The 20,267-nt window shown below is 43.2% G+C and overlaps 1 protein-coding gene across 1 annotated transcript in view; it reads left to right on the top strand.

Annotated features, from left to right (window-relative positions):
- The first annotated feature begins 6,367 nt into the window (after positions 1–6,367).
- LOC137353146 (zinc finger protein 541-like) overlaps positions 6,368–20,267 on the top strand; it is a 38,943-nt gene continuing 25,043 nt past the window's right edge. The window contains exons 1-8 of the mRNA XM_068019192.1: positions 6,368–6,411; positions 7,760–8,993; positions 9,216–9,390; positions 9,472–9,641; positions 11,492–11,556; positions 14,241–14,415; positions 15,647–15,916; positions 16,382–16,727. Of these exons, the coding sequence (XP_067875293.1) occupies positions 6,368–6,411; positions 7,760–8,993; positions 9,216–9,390; positions 9,472–9,641; positions 11,492–11,556; positions 14,241–14,415; positions 15,647–15,916; positions 16,382–16,727 (2,479 nt within the window). The remainder of the gene's footprint in view (positions 6,412–7,759; positions 8,994–9,215; positions 9,391–9,471; positions 9,642–11,491; positions 11,557–14,240; positions 14,416–15,646; positions 15,917–16,381; positions 16,728–20,267) is intronic.

Raw genomic sequence — 20,267 nt, 5'->3', positions numbered from 1 at the left:
TGGGAGTTACCTTGTACCTCATCCATGTGAACCTAAATAGTGATTGTCAGCATTCTTTTTGTGGTGGGCATTATAGCTGAGCTCCATTCTGTCTCCACTTGATGTCTACACAACATCTTGCACTTGTATAGCTCCTTAAATGCAGTAAAACATCCCAAGGTGCTTCACAGGAACGTTATCAATCAAAATTTGACACTGAGGCACACAGATATTCAGGACAAGCGACCAAAATCTTGGTCAAAGAGGAGAGTGAGGCAGAGAGGTTTAGGAAGAAAATTTCAGAGCTTAGGGCCTTGGTAGCTGAAGGCACGGCTGCCAATGGTGGAGTGTTTAAAATTGGAATGCTCAGGAGGCCAGAATTGGAAGAGCACAGATATCTGAGGGTTGTAGGGTTCAAAAAGTTTACAGAGATAGGGAAGGGCAAGGCCATGGAAGGATTTAAAGATAGGGATGAGAATTTTAAAATTGAGGCATTGTTTAACAGGGAGCTAATGAAGGTCAGCAAGGAAGGGGTGATGGGATGTTGTGTGCATCACGGCATGGGCACAGAGTTTTGGGTGACCTCAAGTTTACAGAGGGTGGAAGTTGGGAGGCTGGCCATGAGTGTGTTGCAGTAGTTAAGTCTAAAGGTAACAAGAGCATGGATCAGAATTTCAGTAGCAAATGAGTTGATGCAGGAGCAGAGTTGGGAGATATTATGGAGGTGGAATTAGGCGGTCTTGGTGAAACACAAACTTATTAGCATGGATTTACTGGCAAGTGATCACATGTGGGAATGCAGGCTAATTTTTCCCTTCCTAGCAAGGATAGTGCTTACTGCTAGGCCACTGTGGTGCTACCACCAATGGGAAGCATTCTGAAACCAATTGGTACTGCATTTTTGGATTAGCCTTGGTAACTGATCGGAACTGCTCAACTGGGAAATCTTACTTAGACAGTAGGTGAGAAAATTAATTCTTTAAAAAAAAATTAAGCATGCAGTATAATGCCAGAGTGGCATAGTATCACAGAATGTTGGAGTTTCACCCTTAAAGATCTATCAGTTTTCAACTGAGTGGTTTGGAAATGAGATCATTATCGAACATAGGGGCCCATTTTCTTTTCTGTAATGCCCTGTATTTGCCAGTTCTTGGGGCATTAGGCAGAGGAAACACAGAGCCTGATTGGGAAACTCTTGCTTCTAAGAGGCAGCGGCATTTAAATTATAATGAAGTGATAACATTTCCCATGCCTTTTTCTGGGGATTCTGCCTGGCAGATGCCTACTCTGAAGACCACCCACGGAAACTACATGTTAGAGGTTGCGGGGCTGCCACTTCAGATTGAAGAATCTCTACAAGGCAGCTAGCAATCCCCTGAAACCTCAAGCAAGTTTAATTTTGGTTTTCTCTCTGCAGAGTGCTGCACTACTGGATTGGAGATCATTTAGACTATGTTTCTGACAAAATGAAAAGCACACAGCCCAACTAATGCTGGAGCGAGGGGAGGAATAAATTCAGCCCTGATGTGTCTTATTTGACAATTGAGCTTGTGCTCTGACTGTTCTTGATAAAGGGCCTTTTTGACACCAGGAATGGCTTAATAATACATAGAATTTGTAGCACAGAAACTGGTCATTCGGCCCGACTAGTCTGTGCTAGTTTATAATTTAAATGCATATTTCATCTGTAAATGGTTGAAACGGCAACAAAAAAGAACTTGAATAATGTTGTTTTTCCTATCGACGTTTTACAGGTGTTAGTCCTCTCCCTCAAAAAAATACTCCTGAGAAAGGCACAAGTAAAAGTGAAGGGAAATATGGAGGTCTGCAGAAGAGAAGGCGTCTGCCCACGAGGCATTCTCCGCAGCAAGCATTCCAGGTTAGCACTGTACGTGCTTGTTCTTCCAGTAAGCTTAGTTTTAGAATCCTAACAAAAGCTGCGTCAAGCGGTAATCTACAGTATACTTGACCTACCTATTTTGTTAAAGCAAGAAACCTGAACACATACAAGAGTTTTGTCAAAAATAATAAGTTCTGGTTTGATAGTTTGGTTTATGTTCTGTAATAATGGAATATATTAGGGAGATCAAAAGTGGTACTTTAAATATTAAAGAGAAACTGTCAGTATTGTTTTTTTTATTGTTTTACATTTATACTGAAGTCAATTTGAAGCAAAACTAGACAATTCACTTCTATACTTTATTGTCTAGGAGTGTAGCCAGTGTGGAAAGTCATTCAGCAGTGCCAGTGCCCTGAGCAAACACTACCTGACGCATAGTCATGAACGTCGGCATGTCTGCAGGATCTGCAATAAGGCCTTTAAGAGACAGGACCACTTGTATGTGAACATTATTTAACTCAGGAATTCGAGTTAGTTATTTTTAAAAACAGAATAGACTTTCTTTGTGTACCCAGAATGAAATTTAATGCCAGATTTCTTTTTATTCATTCCAAATCAGATGCAGGTTGAATTTGTGGAATGAAATTAGGCACTTCCAATGTTCATGTAGTTAACAGGCTTCAGTCTTGTAAGGTTAACAACATCTGCATCAGCAGTGTCCCCGCAGGCAGCGTCTGCACTAACAGCACCCCACAAACTGCCATGAGATGAATGACCAGTTAATCTGTATTTATGGGTCTTGGTTGAAGAAGGAATATTGACCTGAATCATTAGAACAAAAAAACACCGGTAGTACTAAAAGGGGTGGTACCAAAAACTAACAGGAACACACAGATCGAATCATAGAAAGTTTAAGGCACAGAAGGAGGCCACTTGGCCCATCATGTCTGTGTTGGCCAAAAAAACGAGCCACCCAGTCTAATCCCACCTTCCAGCATTTGGTCCGTAGCCCTGCAGGTTACGACACTTGAGGTGCATATCCAGACTTCTTTTAAATGAGTTGAGGATTTCTGCCTCTACTGCCCTTTCAGGCATTGAGTTCCAGACCCCCAACACTCTCTCGGAGAAAAAATATTTCCTCATCTCCCTTCTAATCTTTCTGCCAATCACTTTAAATCTGTGCCCCTTAGTCACTGACCTCTCTGCTAAACTAAATATGCTCTTCACATCCACTGTATCCAGGACCCTCACAATTTTTTACATTTCAATCAGATCTCCCCTCAGCCTTCTCTGTTCCAAGGAGAACAACCCCAGCCTAACCAATCTTTACTCATAGCTGCTTTTTCCAGTCCCGGCATAATCCTTGTAAATCTCCGCTGTTTCCTCTCTAGTGCAATTACATCCGTTCTGTAATGAGGTGACCAGAACTGCACTCAGTACTCAAGTTGCGTCCTAACCAATGATTTAAGCAGTTTTAGTATAACCTCCCTGCTCTTGTTTTCTATACCTTGGCTAATAAAGGAAAGGATTCCACATGCCTTCTTAACCACCTTACCGACCTGTCCTGCTACCTTCATGGATCTGTGGACATTCACTCCAAGGTCCCTCGCTTCCTCTACACCTGTCAGTATTCTCCCATTAATTGTGTATTTCTTTACCTTGTTTGACCTCCCCAAATGCATCACCTCTCAATTCTCCAGGTTGAATTCCATTTGCCACTTTTCTGCCCACCTGACCAGTCCATCAATATCTTCCTGCAGTCTACAGCTATCCTCCTAACTATCTACCAAACAGCCAATCTTTGTATTGTCTGCAAACTTCTTGATCATGCCCCCTACATTTACATCAAAATCATTAATATATACCACAAAAAGCAGGGGACCCAGTACTGAGCCCTGCAGAATGCTGCTGGAAACAGCCCTCCAATCGCAAAAACACCCGTCGGCAATTACCCTTTGTTTCCTGCCACTTTTTTTGTATCTACCTTGCTACATTTCCCCGGATCCTATGGGCTTTTATCTTTTAAACCAGTCTGTCATGTGGAACCTTGTAAAAAGCCTTGCTAAAATACATGTAGACCACATCAACTGCACTACCCTCATCAATCTTCCTTGTTACTTCTTGAAAAAATTCGATCAAGTTGGTCAGACAAGATCTTCCCTTGACAAATCCATGCTGACTATCCTTGATTAATCTGTGTCCTTCTAAGTGACAGTTTATCCTGTCTCTCCGAACTGATTCCAATAATTTGCCCACTACTGAGGTTAGACTGACTGGCCTGTAATTATTTGGTCTATCCCTCGCTCCCTTTTTGAACAAAGGTACAACGTTAGCAGTCCTCCAACCCTCTAGCACCACACCTGCATCTAGTGAGGACTGGAAAATGATGGTCAGACCTTCTGCTATTTCCTCTCTTCCTTCTTTTAACAGGGGTATGTTTCATCTGGCGCTGGTGATTTATCAACTTTCAAGGATACTAATTCCATTAATACTTCCTCTCTCCCTATGTTTATCGCATCCAATACTTCATGCCCCTCTTCCTTAACTACAATATCTGCGTTGTCCCCCTCTTTTGTGAAGACAGATACAAAGTTTTCATTAAGAACCATACCAACATCTTCTGCCCCTGCACATAGGTTACCTTTTTGGTCTTTTATGGGCCCTATTCTTTCCTTAGTTATCTTCTTACTCAATGTATTGATAAAACATCTTTGGGTTCACCTTGATTTTGCTTGCCAATATTCTTTCATGCCTTCTCTTTGCTTTCCTAATTTCCTTTTTTATTTCACCCCTTCACTTTCTATATTCTTCTCTGCTTTCTGTAGTATTGAGTTCTTGGTGTTGGACTTAAACTTTCCTTTTCAACCTTATCTTACCCTGTAAGTTCCTTGACATCCATGGGGCTCTAGATTTGGCCATCCCACCCTTTTTCTTTGTGGGAACATGTTTACTCTGAACCCCTTGAATCTCCCTTTTGAATGCCTCCTACTGCTCTAACACTGATTTACTTTCCAGTCCACTTTCGCTAAATCACTTCTCCGCTTAGTAAAATTGGCCCTGCCCCAATTGAGAACTCTAACTATAAGAAATGCTGGAACCACTCAGCAGGTCTGGCAGCATCTGTGGAAAGAGAAGCAGAGTTAACGTTACGGGTTAGTGACCCTTCTTCGGAACAGTTCCGATGAAGGGTCACTGACCCGAAACGTTAACTCTTCTTCTCTTTCCACAGATGCTGCCAGACCTGCTGAGTGGTTCCAGCATTTCTTGTTTTTATTTCAGATTTCCAGAATCCGCAGTATTTTGCTTTTATTTGAGAACTCTAACTCCTGTTCTATCCATGTCCTTTTCCGTAATTTTGTTAAAACTAACTGAATTATGATCACTGCCACCAAAATGCTCTCCCACTGCCACTCCTTCCACCTGCCCATCTTTGTTTCCTAAAACTAAGTCGAAAACTAAGTCGAAAACTGCCCTCTCTTGTTAGACTTGGTACATACTGGCCAAAAATGTTCTTCTGAATGCACCTGAATAATTCTGCTCCCTCAATTCCTTTCACACTAAAGCTATCCCAGTTAATATTGGGGTAGTTAAAATCCCCTACTATTACTGCCCTGTTGTTTTTGTACTTCTCAGAGATTTGCCTACATATCTGTTCTTCTATCTCCCTCTGACTGTTTGGGGGTCTGTAGTACACCCAGCAGTGTGATTGTCCTTATTTGGTTCCTTAGCTCGATCCAGATAATCTCATTTCATGAACCTTCGAACATATGATCCCTCCTCACAGCTGTAATTGTTGCTTTGACCAAAATTGCCACTCCCCCTCCTTTCTTATCCCTCTCCCTATTGCGTCTGAAAACCCTGTAACCAGGAACATTGAGCTGCCATTCCTGTCCCTCCTTAAGCCGTACTAATGTTGCCCACATCAGGAGTCATTCCCAAATACTAAACTTCTATGTGAATTAAATTGTCTGTTGATTCATTTAGTAATATTAAGTTGCATGGAGGAAAATGTTACTGAGACTGGACTTGGTCCGTTAAAAAGATTTATTATCCATCAAAGTTAAAAGAGATGATATCTAAGTTGTTGCTATTAAGTGGTAAGCATTTACTGATAGATTATTTCCTACAGTTTCTTTTTAAATTATTAGTTTTATGTTACTCGACTGTAAGCCAACACCCCAAATCCTCAGTGGAGACTAGGCAAAAAGGCTATTGATTGCTTTCTATACAGACTGATTCCACTGATAGCATGAGCAATGTTACTCAATCACACAGGAGGTTTGTACACCATTTAACCTCGAACCTGCATTTGATTTTAGGTCAGATTGAAAGGATCAAAGTGACCTCATGCTAGTGGCCATATGAATTCTATATGAGATTTGTTTGGGACTGTGGTCAGAGTTGCTTGTTGGCCAGGTCCATAATTGAAATCAACAAAAAAGTTGGGTGGTCAGCAGTTTGTAAGAATGGGGTGAAAGGAGCAGAAGGGTTTTCTCATAGTCAGGATGAGCTTGGCAAATGAATGAGGGAAGTTAAGAGAGAAACTAGATGCAGGTTTATGCTAATTTCAACATAGGGTACTTCAGACTTCAGTAAGGCTTTTGATAAGGTCCTGCATGGGAGATTGGTCAAGTAGGTAAGAGCCCCTGGGATCCAGGGCAATTTGGCAAATTGGATCCAAAATTGGCTTAGTGGCAGGAGGCAGAGGGTGATGGTCGAGGGTTGTTTTTGTGATTGGAAGCCTGTGACTCAGGGATCGGTGCTGGGACTTTTGCTGTTTGTAATGTACATTAATGATTTAGATGTGAATATAGGAGGTATGATCAGTAAGTTCGCAGATGACACGAATATTTGTCGTAAATAGTGAGGAGGAAAGCCTTACATTACAGGATGATCTAGATGGGCTGTTAAGATGGGGAGAGCAATGGCAAATGGAATTTAATCCTGAGAAGTGTGAGGTGATGCATTTCGGGAGGACTAACCAGGCAAGGGAATATACAATGGATGGGAGGACCCTAGGAAGTACAGAGGGTCAGAAGGACCTTGGTGTACTTGTCCATCGATCACTGAAGGCAGCAGCACAGGTACATAAAGGTGGTTAGGAAGGCATACGGGATGCTTGCCTTTATTAGCCGAGGTATAGAATATAAGAGCAGGGAGGTTATGATGGAGCTGTATAAAACGCTAGTTAGGCCACAGCTGGAGTACTGTGCACAGTTCTGGTCGCCACATTATAGGATGGATGTGATGCATTGGAGAGGGTGCAGAGGAGATTCACCAGGATGTTGCCTGGGCTGGAACATTTCAGCCATGAAGAGAGACTGGATAGGGTAGGGTTGTTTTCCTTAGAACAGAGAAGGCTGAAGGGGGACCTGATTGAGGTGTACAAAATTATGAGGGGCATTGATAGATTAGATAGGAATAAACTTTTTCACTTAGCGGAGGTGTCAATAACCAGGGGGCATAGATTTAAGGTAAGGGGCAGGAGATTTAGAGGGGATTTGAGGAAAAAAAATTTCACCTAGAGGGTGGTTGGAATCTGGAACACACTGCCTGAAGGGGTGGTAGAAGCAGGAACTCTCAACATTTAAGAAGTGTTTAGATGAGCACTTGAAACGCCATATCATACAAGGCTACGGGCCAAGTGCTGGAAAATGGGATTAGAATAGATAGGCTTGATGGCCGGTGTGGACGTGGTGGGCCGAAAGGCCTGTTTCTGTGCTGTATAACTCTGACTCTATGATGCAAAGGGGGGCAAGAGTATGTGATTACTTTTCAAGTATCTGCTTGATGATTATTTATGGTACTTAATACAGGTCAGTTCCGTGAGAGATGATAATGAGTTTGCAGTGCATTGTCATGTTATTATTTAACAAATGTTGGAAGCAAAATTTTATTAGGTGAACTTGAGAAACCTTTTTTTCTGCACTCTCTCCTTAGATCTGGGCATTTGCTAACACACCAAAAAAATAAACCTTATGTTTGTATGGAGCATGGATGCGACAAGAGCTATTGTGACTCCCGATCCTTACGACGTCACTATGAAGTCCAGCATGGATTGTATTGTCAGAAGGAACCATTCTCTGACAGCAGCTCCAAAGATGTGGATTCAACAGAGACCATGTTGTACCCACAGACTGGGCATACTCAGACCCTTCAGTGTGAAGTGGGAATGCCACAAGTTGAGTCTCTTTCTCACAGATCCTCTCTGCCTAACCGAGAACTGCTCAGGCCTCTAACGAGCAACATAAGCCAAAAAATACCATGTGAAACTGGAACCAGTGGAAGCAATATTCCCTTACACTATCCCACACAAACCCATGCTACAGCAAGTGTGCTTACAAGTCCAAGTATTTGTTTGTCAGAAAGGTCAGGCACCGTTAGACAAACTAAATATAGCATAATGCAAAGAGAGCATTCTTCTGGTTTAAATTGTAACATGACTGATCCATACAACAGAGTAAACTCCCCTCATTTTTCTGTAACAAACCCCAGCTCTTGTGTAGAAAGTCTAGACTCTTATGTTATGGATTCAGTGATTCCCAGTAGACCATCACAGCCTGCACAATATACTTTGGAGTCATCAAGACCTGCAAGTTGGCCGCAAGCTGTGAGCACAAATCATACGTTATCCAGAAATGAAACTGTTTCCACCAGGCAACAAACAAGTCAAGATCTTGTATGGACTAACAACTTGGCAACTTACAGTGGAAGCAAAGGAAGTTATTCTTATATTGTCCCCAATTCCCAGCCTCCCGAAGAGGTTTCTGCCACTTTTTCAAGTGGTGCTTTGCATAAGCTTGACTCATTTGCCCAGGCCTTTACAAGACAGAATTTGGATATTCAGTCAAATCCCTCTGTTGCAAAGACCCAGGGTGAAAATTCAGCAGTGTCTGAATTTGATGCTTGTGGAAATGTCTTCAGACAACTTTTGAGTTACAAAGCTAATTTAAACCAATGGCAAGCCTTTCCTGAACAGAAACATACTGCTGTACTGCAGGAACAGTACTCTCTGCACCAGCAACATCAACAGCAGATAGCAACTTCACTCTTTACCCAGGTCTACATGGGCGATCAGGAGGCCTCCCCAATGCAGAACCAAGACCAATTTCAAAACCATATGCTTCAGCTGATCTCTGATACCCAATACAATCTGTCTCAATCCCAAAATTCGGTAAGTCAATCACAAGTAATAGTTACCCAATCCCAGCATGTACTTGCCCAGAAAATTCCATCCCAGATCCAGAATAATGGATCTCAGTTGCATCGTCCCTCAGAATTAGCACAAGATTTGCAGCATTCCCTGAGACAGGAAACCACTCCTCCATTTTTACAATTTCAATCCACAAAGCAGTGCCAACTCTCCAAGAACATTCTCTCTTGTTATCCAAAACAGACAGAAAGTACAGAGCACCAGACAGGAACTGGTTTGCAGCCTGCGTTAAGGGGTATCTCAGAATGTCACAAGAAATCCAAGAAGAGTCCATTCAAGACACAACATCCTCCTCAGTCAGTGTGTGAAGAAGAGGTTGTTCAGAATCAGCTTCAGTTACAGTCAGAGCAGTTGGAGGGTTGGTCACTTCTACCCTGTAGCAACAAGAGAGGCAGAATCTCTAATAAAGATGTATGTATAAAGCATTACACTGTTGCAGGTAAATCCAATAAGAGTGTGTCAGTTTCTCGAAAGGAGCGACAGAAGTTAGATCCCAATTGCACTGCTCCTCCTAGTCAGGTGGCTATGAACTCCTTTTCTATTCAGAATTCTTTGACGAGGAGTATGGAAGACTGTCTTCAGAAAACATCTTTTCATGATAGTGTCCAGGTAATTAACTTAATTTCTCTTTAGGCTTTCCTTTTTTCCTCTTTTTTTTCCCTCCTCTCCTGAAGGCACTGACTCTTACTAGAGTACAGTTCTACAGGTGGCTGTAGCTCTCAGTACTTTGTCCTAAGTATTCAGTTCTTCATGGGTAACTCTAGACAGTGAATGTTGGCAGTAGTTTCAAGCCTGGTCCTACTTTCACCTGACATCCACGCACTGCACCAGGAACAGGAACCCTGGCTGATGTTTCCTCTTCCTATCCCAGGACAAGTGTGGTGTCCAACTGTAGGGATCTTCCAATGTGTGTGGCTTAGTACCCCACCAGTCTGTGCATGTACCCACATGGCCATGCAGGAAGCTTTCTGGCATTTTTTGCTATGATAGCTGTCAGCCAGTGGAAAATATGGGCTGAAATTATATTTGAGCACAGTGTTAACATGAGTGCCTCTGCACTGCCAGTGAACTGAGGTGCGTTCATGTGATTTCCACTGTCCCCTCATTTACATAGTGCTCGTACATTCCCAGTGCAGTATTTGTCCTTTGTTGGAAGTACAGAGGTCTGGGAATTGGATATCCTGGGTGAGAACATAATTATATGCAGGTGCCTCTGTTGGTGGCAAAATTTGAAAGGACATTTTCTGTTTCTTGCGTTGAGGGGCAAGTAGGACAGCCTATGTCAGGTGAAGTGTCTTGAATGGCAGCAATACAGCAGTACAGTTGAAATCAAACAAAAAGGGACAAATTGATCTGAACCAAAGAAGCAAGCAATATGATGCTGAAAAAAACTGCACAAAAATAAAGACTGATCTCCCCATAAGTATAGGATGGGCTGGTTTAAAGCTATTTCTGGTGATTGTGTACCTGTAGGAGTGTGCTTTGCTCCAGATTTTAAAAGTGCACAGCACTGACCTGCCAATGGGGCAACACATCGGAATTACGGAGCAGCAAGGACATGCACAAATGGTCTAATGAAGCTTCTGGCACAGAGCACAGCACAGCTCCAGCTCATGCCCATAAGAAAACACAGGGCAAGCAAAGTCGAGCACACTGAGCCAAACCCGCTCTGCATCTGGACCACAACAGTTGAATTTCAGCCCTTCTGTTCTAAATTGTGTGGGTTTTTTTTTTTAGTTTTGTAATGCCTTCGTGTGATCCATTCTCTGATAGACAAGATGGGTGAAAACCAATACCCAGGCCTTCCAAACTGGGCATGAGGCGACTGGCCTATGATTTTCCATCCCTTTCAGGCAAGCTGAATATTTCCGTACGTGTGAGATCAGAAACTGACAACATTGAGGCACCATCAGAGCAAACCCATAATGTGTTCCCGTTTAGCATAACATTTAAGAACACATTCAACGTTTTTTAAACAAGTACTGTATGTGTTTTGTAACCATTTTGAAACCTTTCTGTGCAGGGAGGCCCTGGAAATATGGTCGCGATGTTGGGGACTCCCTACAAATTTTGCCGCACTCTTGAGTAATTTGTTGCCCTAAATTCCAAAAGACTCAGCTGTCTGAAGGAAAACTGTGCAAGGGACACAATGTGCTACAAAGTCAACAAACAGAAAATACTGAATTTTCAAGACACTGCCTGAAGTGTACAGAACATCTGATCCCAGATAGACATAAACCTCATAATCTCAGACCTCTTGGGGACCACAAGTCCCAATTTAAATATATTTTATAGTATAGAATAAAAGTTCTGAACAGCACTTTAGGTTCAGCAACATTAACCTTGTTTAATGCTTTTTTAATTCTACAACCTGCAAAACCCTCAATCTGAAACATTCCAGCTTGTAAAGCTCTTGTAAACTTCTGTTGTCCTGTATGTAATGAGCTTTGACTTTTCAGGGTGAAGATATTTACAGTCTTTCCAGCATGCCACAAGAGGGCGATGGATCGTCAACAGTGTTGTGGTATGAGATTTTTCTTTGTAAAAAGAAGTATGTAGAAAGGATGAGCGTCTCCTTCTGTGCTTGGTTCTTTTGATTTTGAGGGGACGGTGAACATGGTGAAGCACGCTGACATTCCAGAGTTTTTAGTGCTATTGAGTAGTGGGATGTAAGTTTCTACCTATGTGCACCTGAACAGTAAGTTGTTGATTTCAGTGCATTTGGAGTAAAGGGAAGTTAGTTTCCCCATAGGGCACTCTCATTCTGTCAAATATCTATCTAGTCAGAGGTCTGGGAGCAGACCACCAACCTGTCCTATGTGGTGGGTATGGAACACGAGGGAATGCATAAAGGAATGATAATACACTAATAAAGAAAAACGAAGTAGTGTGATATCACAGTGCCAAGTTTCCTTTACTAGCACTGTCTGGGATAATTTGGACAGAGTGCACCCCAAATGAACACCATTGATACCAAGATCGTAACTCCTAAACCTCCTTGAGTCTAATGTAAACAATGCAGGGGCATGCGGAGACACATTATTTAGTGCAGGATTGTGACTTAGAGGAAGTCCAGGTGCCCTAAAGGTAGCAACAACATTAAAGGGGCTGGTGCAGGAGGATCCCTAGCACATTTCCATTCTGTCCTAATCCTCAGAACTTGTTCAAGTAATGATTTTGGAATACTGACAAGAAAGGTAACCAAGCATTGAATTTTACTTTGATGTTACTGATATGTGTTTTTAGAATATGAATATGATTACAATATAACTAAAACCATTTTCCCCAGATACACTTTCTCAGAAGCTACTACGCAATTAACCATTTTGTGCACACTGAAGTAATGAAGGCGTCTAAATGTAGCCCAGGAAGCAGTAGTGCCAAGTTTATATGGGCAGTTTGCCATAATTTGTACCTCCGGTTTCCTCCCACAAGCCAAAAGACTTGCAGGTTGGTAGGTAAATTGGCCATTATAAATTGCCCCTAGTATAGGTAGGTGGTAGGGATATATAGGGACAGGTGGGGATGTGGTAGGAATATGGGATTAGTGTAGGATTAGTATAAATGGGTGGTTGATGGTCGGCACAGACTCGGTGGGCTGAAGGGCCTGTTTCAGTGCTGTATCTCTAAACATAAACTAAACTAATATGGTAAAATGGCCTTGGGTAACTTCTCTTGCCATGACTCAGGAAAAATTAGAAGGAAAGAGAGACCTGTATTACATAACTTATTCTCATCAGGGAACTCCTCTTTGCTGACGATGCTGCTTTAACATCTCACACTGAAGAGTGCCTGCAGAGTCTCATCGACAGGTTTGCAATGAATTTGGCCTAACCATCAGCCTCAAGAAAACGAACATCATGGGGCAGGACGTCAGAAATGCTCCATCCATCAATATTGGCGACCACGCTCTGGAAGTGGTTCAAGAGTTCACCTACCTAGGCTCAACTATCACCAGTAACCTGTCTTTAGATGCAGAAATCAACAAGCGCATGGGAAAGGCTTCCACTGCTATGTCCAGTCTGGCCAAGAGAGTGTGGGAAAATGGCGCACTGACACGGAACACAAAAGTCCGAGTGTATCAAGCCTGTGTCCTCAGTACCTTGCTCTACGGCAGCGAGGCCTGGACAACGTATGTCAGCCAAGAGCGGCGTCTCAATTCATTCCATCTTCGCTGCCTCCGGAGAATACTTGGCATCAGGTGGCAGGACTGTATCTCCAACACAGAAGTCCTCGAGGCGGCCAACATCCCCAGCTTATACACACTACTGAGTCAGCGGCGCTTGAGATGGCTTGGCCATGTGAGCCACATGGAAGATGGCAGGATCCCCAAAGATACATTGTACAGCGAGCTCGCCACCGGTATCAGACCTACCGGCCGTCCATGTCTCCGCTTTAAAGACGTCTGCAAATGCGACATGAAATCCTGTGACATTGATCACAAGTTGTGGGAGTCAGTTGCCAGCTATCGCCAGAGCTGGCGGGCAGCCATAAAGGCGGGGCTAAAATGTGGCGAGTCGAAGAGACTTAGTAGTTGGCAGGAAAAAAGACAGAGGCACAAGGGGAGAGCCAACTGTGCAACAGCCCCGACAAACAAATTTCTCTGCAGCACCTGTGGAAGGGCCTGTCACTCTAGAATTGGCCTTTATAGCCACTCCAGGCGCTGCTTCACACACCACTGACCACCTCCAGGCACTTACCCATTGTCTCTCGAGATAAGGAGGCCAAAGAAGAAGATGATTTTTGAAACACCTCAAATATTCACAGACAATAAATTCCTTTTGAAGTGCAGTTACTGTTATGTAGGCACATGTGAAAGCCATTTTGCACAAATTCCTGCAGTTGGCGTGCTTAGTCATTGATTCACCTGTTTAAATTTTACAGATTAATTTATTGTTTGGGTAATTATTATTAGTGCACTCTCGCTCTCTGTGGTCTTCAGTACAGATTTTATTTTATACTTGATACCTGATTTTACTTGAAGTGTGCAGCAGATGAATCAGCATCTGAACAAGGAGGATATTTTTAATATTTCAGGTTTAATCCTTCAACAGACCTGGCTGATCCTCATTTACAGTTACACCCAAAACTTTAGCCTTTTTCTTCACATGGTGATTGACCTGCTATGCATTTCAAACATTGTATTTGAGGCTTCCAACATTAATAGTTTTTCTTTTCTCTTGATTTTACATAATCTTCAATCTACAGCAGGGACATGGTGAGCAGTAGCTCTTCCCAAAATTTGGATGAAAATGGGGAAAACTTCAGATGCGAGAGGTGTCAAGGTGTTTTCCATTTTCTAAAGGGACTAAACTGCCACACTTGTCCACAAGAAGGAATGGGAAATCAGCAATCATTGGAAGATGATGTTAAGTCACAGAAGGTTAGGAAAATGATAAACTTTAGAAAATCTTACTGAATGATGGAGCAAGCTCAAGGGGCTGAGTGGCTGACTCTTGCTCCTATTTCTTGTGTTAAATTACTCTTTGAGTGCATTAGTGATGCTGTAGGTGTATGTATGGGGATCTGTAGCTACTGAAGCTTATGAAGTTCCTTTTGGTTTCAGAAGAGTGTTGCTGCAGCTGTGATTATATCTCAGAATTGCTCTTGTGTAAGAAATGGTTCAATCAGTTACTTGTTTGGTCAGGAAGTGTAGCAGATTGATATGATAGCCTAATAGTTATGATACTAGAATAGCAGCCCAGATGGTTGAGAGTCCAGATCTCACCATGGGAGAAATTGGTACCAGGGAAAATGCCCATGAAAGCTGACCGGGTTGTACATAGAAACCAATTTGGTTTCTGTTGCTTTTTCTTCTGTGACTGGGGCCCACAGTTCCCATTCTGGAAGTTAGTACAACTCAACCCACTCAGTGTTCTGGACTTCACTGATGCACTGACTGAGGTTCCACCCCTTACAATGCTTTGGAAATGGCACAGATTGGATACATGGGTTTCCACCAGTTAAGGTGGGAAACTGCTGAGGAATTTCAGCCTGCCCAGCCCAATAGCATACTAATTAATTGAAATATGTAGATATATTAAGGGGTATGGTAGCAAAGTGGTTATGTTACTGGACTAGTAATCTAGGGGCCTGGGTTAATCTTGAACTTCATGAAACATGAGTTCAAATCCCACCATGGCATCTGGGAAATTTGAATTTAAATTCAGTTAATTAAACAAAAAAAACTGGTGTCAGAAGCTAGTATCAGTAATGGTGACCATGTGACTGATATTTAAAAAAGACCCATCTGGTTGACTGACTAATATCCTTTAGGGAAGGAAATCTGCCGCCCTTACCCAATGTGGTTGACTTTTGACTGCCCTCTGAAATGGCCAGACAAGACACTCAGTTGTACCAGATCACTACGAAAAGGTCACTGTGGAAGTACTGCAGCAGTTCACGTAGGCAGTTCGCCACCACCTCTCGGGGCAATTAGGGATGGGCAATAAATGCCAGAAACTCCCATGTCCTGTGAATGAATTTTTTAAATAAAATTATATATGCATATAATATAGAGGATTATAGCAATAGGTTTTATTTTATCAACTTGAACCATAATAACAGGCTATTTGTATGTAATCAGAAACACTATTTTGTAATTCTAACTTTAGGTGACCGATAATGGAATTGAGAAAACGGAGCATGGTGGATTATTCTTTCAATATTTGGAAGATAAACTCAGTGCTCTTCTGTTAAAGAAGCCATTAGAGGAAAGTGTGGCGATGCCTCTAGTGATCCCAGTCTCTGTCCCTGTAAAATCTTCTGGTTCCAAGAAAGACAGCAAACCTGGGAAATCTGAAAATTCACCGATTACACCAAGGAAATTCGTCACAACAAGACTGACTGATTTAGTAGTGTCCTCAGATGATATCCCTGCCCAGGTGAGAATGCTCTTGTAAAGGTAAACTGGTACAGTGCAGCCATCCTACAAATAGCTGACAGATTTGAGTGTCAACCCAAGTAGCACGTAAATGAAGTGAAAACAGAAGTTGCTAGAAACAAACAGCAGGCTAGTCAGCATCTGAAATAGGAAGATACATTTAAGTTTCAGCCAGGACCTTTCATTACAGCCGATGAGGGAAGTTCTGCTTTGGTTTCAGATTTCCAGGATTTGTGCCTTTTCTTATCTCTTGAGTGACTTGGAACTGTGACTATTGCAGTGTGTAGGGACAAGTGTTTCATTTACTGTATTAGCCACAACCTTTTATGAGCCTGGAAATTATGCTGTAAAGCATTAATGTTTCTATGCTGACATCACACAATACAAGACAGCACCTCCCGACAATTCAGAACTCCCTCAGTATTGCACTAAAATGTATATTATTTCGGAGATTTATATTTTGCAGGTCTCTGAAACTGGCAAGCAAGCAAACGTGAACTGTAGAGGCCACTCCAAAAAACAACGAAGGAAGCGATCTCGTCCAGAGCCCCTGTTTATCCCATCTCCAGCATCAAATCAGACTGGGGCGCTGCCAGGGATGGTGTTGTACCAGAGCCATATGCGTTCCCCTGTTTGCTTAGCTGATCACCTTCTAGAGAAAAACTTTCAACCTCCGCCATACACGCCTCCCCCAATGTTGAGTCCCATCCGTCATGGTTCAGGACTTTACTTTAGCAGGATCTGTTCCTTGCCAGGGAGCAAGGCACCACACAATACATGTGCTCCTAAAGGAATCTTGGGCAGTGTTGTAGGTAAATTGTTTCTTTTTAATGCTTTACTAAATTTGTCTTTACAAAGGCTTAAACCTGTATTCCAACCAGTTACATTTCACTGGTAGTGCACTGCTTAAGGTGTTTGTGTAAAATTAATCTGTACAATTTTAATGCAGTCATTAACTCATTTAAAATGAAGATTGTGTTAAAAGGTTTAATGACTGTGTATTAGCAGAAGGCACAAAGGAGATTTACGTGAACATGTAAAAACAATATCTATTAGAGGAAGTTAAATCACTGGGTGGCTACTCCTGAATTTTTTTTATATTTGTTCTTGGGATGTTAGCGTCACTGGCCAGGCCAGTATTTATTACCCATCCCTTATTGCCCTTGAAGGTGGTGATGAACTGCTGCAGTTCACATAGTGTAGGTACACCCACAGTGCTGTTAGCAGGGAGTTCCTGGATTTTGACCCAGCAACAGTGAAGGAACGGTGATATATTTCCAAGTCAGAATGGTGAGTGACTTGGAGGGGAACTTGCAGTTGATAGTGTTCTGTGTATCTGTTGCCCCTGTGGTGGTAGGTGGCAGAGGTGGTGGGTTTGGAAGCTGCTGTCGAGCCATGCGTCTTGTAGATGGTACACACTGCTCCCACTGTACGCCGGATGTGGAGGGAGTAAATAGTTAAGGTGGTGGATGGGGTGCCGATCAAGCAGTATGCTTTGTCTTGGATGGTGTCAAACTTCTTGAGTGTTGTTGAAACTGCACTCATCCAGGCAAATGGAGAGTATTCCATCACATCCTGACTCGTGCCTTGTAGATAGTGGACAGGTTTTGGGGAGTCAGGAGGTGAATTACTTGCAGCAGAATTCCCTGCTCTTGTAACCACAGTATTCATATTGCTGGTCCAGTTAAGTTTCTGGTCAATGGTAACCCCATGGATGTTAATGGTGGGGGATTCAGCAACGGTAATGCCATTGAATATCAACAAAGAACAGTACAGCACAGGAACAGGCCATTCAGCCCTCCAAGCCTGCGCCGATCTTGATGCCTGTCTAAACTAAAACCTTCTGCACTTCCGGGGACCGTATCCCTCTATTCCCTTCCTATTCATGTACTTGTCAAGATGCCTCTTAAACGTCGCTATCGTACCTGCTTCCACCACCTCCCCCGGCAGCAAGTTCCAGGCACTCACTACCCTCTATGTAAAGAACTTGCCTTGCACATCCCCTCTAAATTTTTCCCCTCGCACCTTAAACCTATGTCCCCTAGTAACTGACTCTTCCACCCTGGGAAAAAGCTTCTGACTATCCACTCTGTCCATGCCACTCATAACTTTGTAAACCTCTATCATGTCGCCCCTCCACCTCCGTCGTTCCAGTGAAAACAATCTGAGTTTATCCAACCTCTCCTCATAGCTAATGCCCTCCAGACCAGGCAACATCCTGGTAAACCTCTTCTGTACCCTCTCCAAAGCCTCCACGTCCTTCTGGTAGTGTGGCGACCAGAATTGCACGCAATATTTGAAGTGTGGCCTAACTAAGGTTCTGTACAGTTGCAGCACATGACTTGCCAATTTTTATACTCTATGCCCCAACCGATGAAGGCAAGCATGCCGTATGCCTTCTTGACTACCTTATCCACCTGCGTTGCCACTTTCAGTGACCTGTGGACCTGTACGCCCAGATCTCTCTGCTTGTCAATACTCCTAAGGGTTCTGCCATTTACTGTATACCTCCCACCTGCATTAGACCTTCCAAAATGCATTACCTCACATTTGTCAGGTTTAAACTCCATCTGCCATTTCTCCGCCCAAGTCTCCAACCAATCTATATCCTGCTGTATCTTCTGACAATCCTCATCGCTATCCGCAACTCCACCAACCTTTGTGTCGTCCGCAAACTTACTAATCAGACCAGCTACATTTTCCTCCAAATCATTTATATATACTACAAACAGCAAAGGTCCCAGCACTGATCCCTGCGGAACACCACTAGTCACGGCCCTCCATTCAGAAACGCATCCTTCCACTGCTACCCTCTGTCTTCTATGACCAAGCCAGTTGTGTATCCATCTTGCCAGCTCACCTCTGATCCCGTGTGACTTCACCTTTTGTACCAGTCTGCCATGAGGGACCTTGTCAAAGGCTTTACTGAAGTCTATATAGACAACATCCTTGGGCGGCACAGTGGTTAGCACCGCAGTCTCACAGCTCCAGCGACCCGGGTTCAATTCTGGGTACTGCCTGTGCGGAGTTTGCAAGTTCTCCCTGTGTCTGCGTGGGTTTTCGCTGGGTGCTCCGGTTTCCTCCCACCACCAAAGACTTGCAGGTTGATAGGGGCAATTTTATAATGGCCAATTTACCTAGTATAGGTAGGTGGTAGGGTAATATAGGGACAGGTGGGGATATGGTAGGAATATGGGATTAGTGTAGGATTAGTATAGATGGGTGGTTGATGGTCGGCACAGACTCGGTGGGCCGAAGGGCCTGTTTCAGTGCTGTATCTCTAAATAAAAAAAAAACATCCACTGCCCATCCTTCATCAATCATCTTCGTCATTTCCTCAAAAAACCCGATCAAGTTAGTGAGACACGACCTCCCCTTCACAAAACCACGCTGCCTCTCGCTAATAAGTTCATTTGTTTCCAAATGGGAGTAAATCCTGTCCCGAAGAATCCTCTCTAATAATTTCCCTACCACTGACGTAAGGCTCACCGGCCTATAATTTCCTGGATTATCCTTGCTACCCTTCTTAAACAAAGGAACAACATTAGCTAGTCTCCAGTCCTCTGGGACCTCACCTGTAGCCAATGAGGATACAAAGATTTCTGTCAAGACCCCAGCAATTTTCTCCCTCACTACTCTGGGGTAGATCCCATCAGGCCCTGGGGACTTATCTACCTTAATGCTCCTTAACGCTTAATAGCATGGGGAGATTGTTAGATTCTCTCTTTTTGGAGATGGTCATTGCCTGGCACTTATGTGTGCATGATACTTAAACTTATTAGCCCAAGCCTGAATGTTGTCCAGGTCATACTACATGTGGGCACGGACTGCTTCACTATCTGTGGAGTTGCAAATGGTACTGAACACGATGCAATCATTAGCAAACATCCCCACTTCTGAGCTTATGATGGAGGGAAGGTCATTGATAAAGCAGCTGATGGTTGGGCCTAGGACACTACCCTGAGGAACTCCTGCAGCAATGTCCTGGGGTTGAGATGATTCGCCTCCAACAATCACAGCCATCTTCCTTTGTGCTAGGTATGACTCCAACCAGTGGAGAGTTTGCCCCTGATTCTCATTGACATCAATTTTGCTAGGGCTCTTTGATGCCTTACTCAGTCAAATGCTGCCTTGATGTCAAGTGCAATCACTCTCGTCTCTCCTCTGGAATTCAGTTCTTTGTCCATGTTTGGACCAAGGGTGTAATGAGGTCTGGAACTGAGTTGCCCTGCCGGAACCTGAGCATTGGTGAGCAAGTTGTTGCTGAGTAAGTGCTGCTTAATAGCACCTTTCATCACTTTGCTGATGATTGAGAGTAGACTGATGGGGCAGTAACTGGCTAGATTGGATTT

Source organism: Heterodontus francisci, chromosome 40 (assembly GCF_036365525.1).
Source record: "Heterodontus francisci isolate sHetFra1 chromosome 40, sHetFra1.hap1, whole genome shotgun sequence".
Classification (NCBI taxonomy): domain Eukaryota; kingdom Metazoa; phylum Chordata; class Chondrichthyes; order Heterodontiformes; family Heterodontidae; genus Heterodontus; species Heterodontus francisci.
This window is presented reverse-complemented; position numbering and strand designations above follow the sequence as displayed.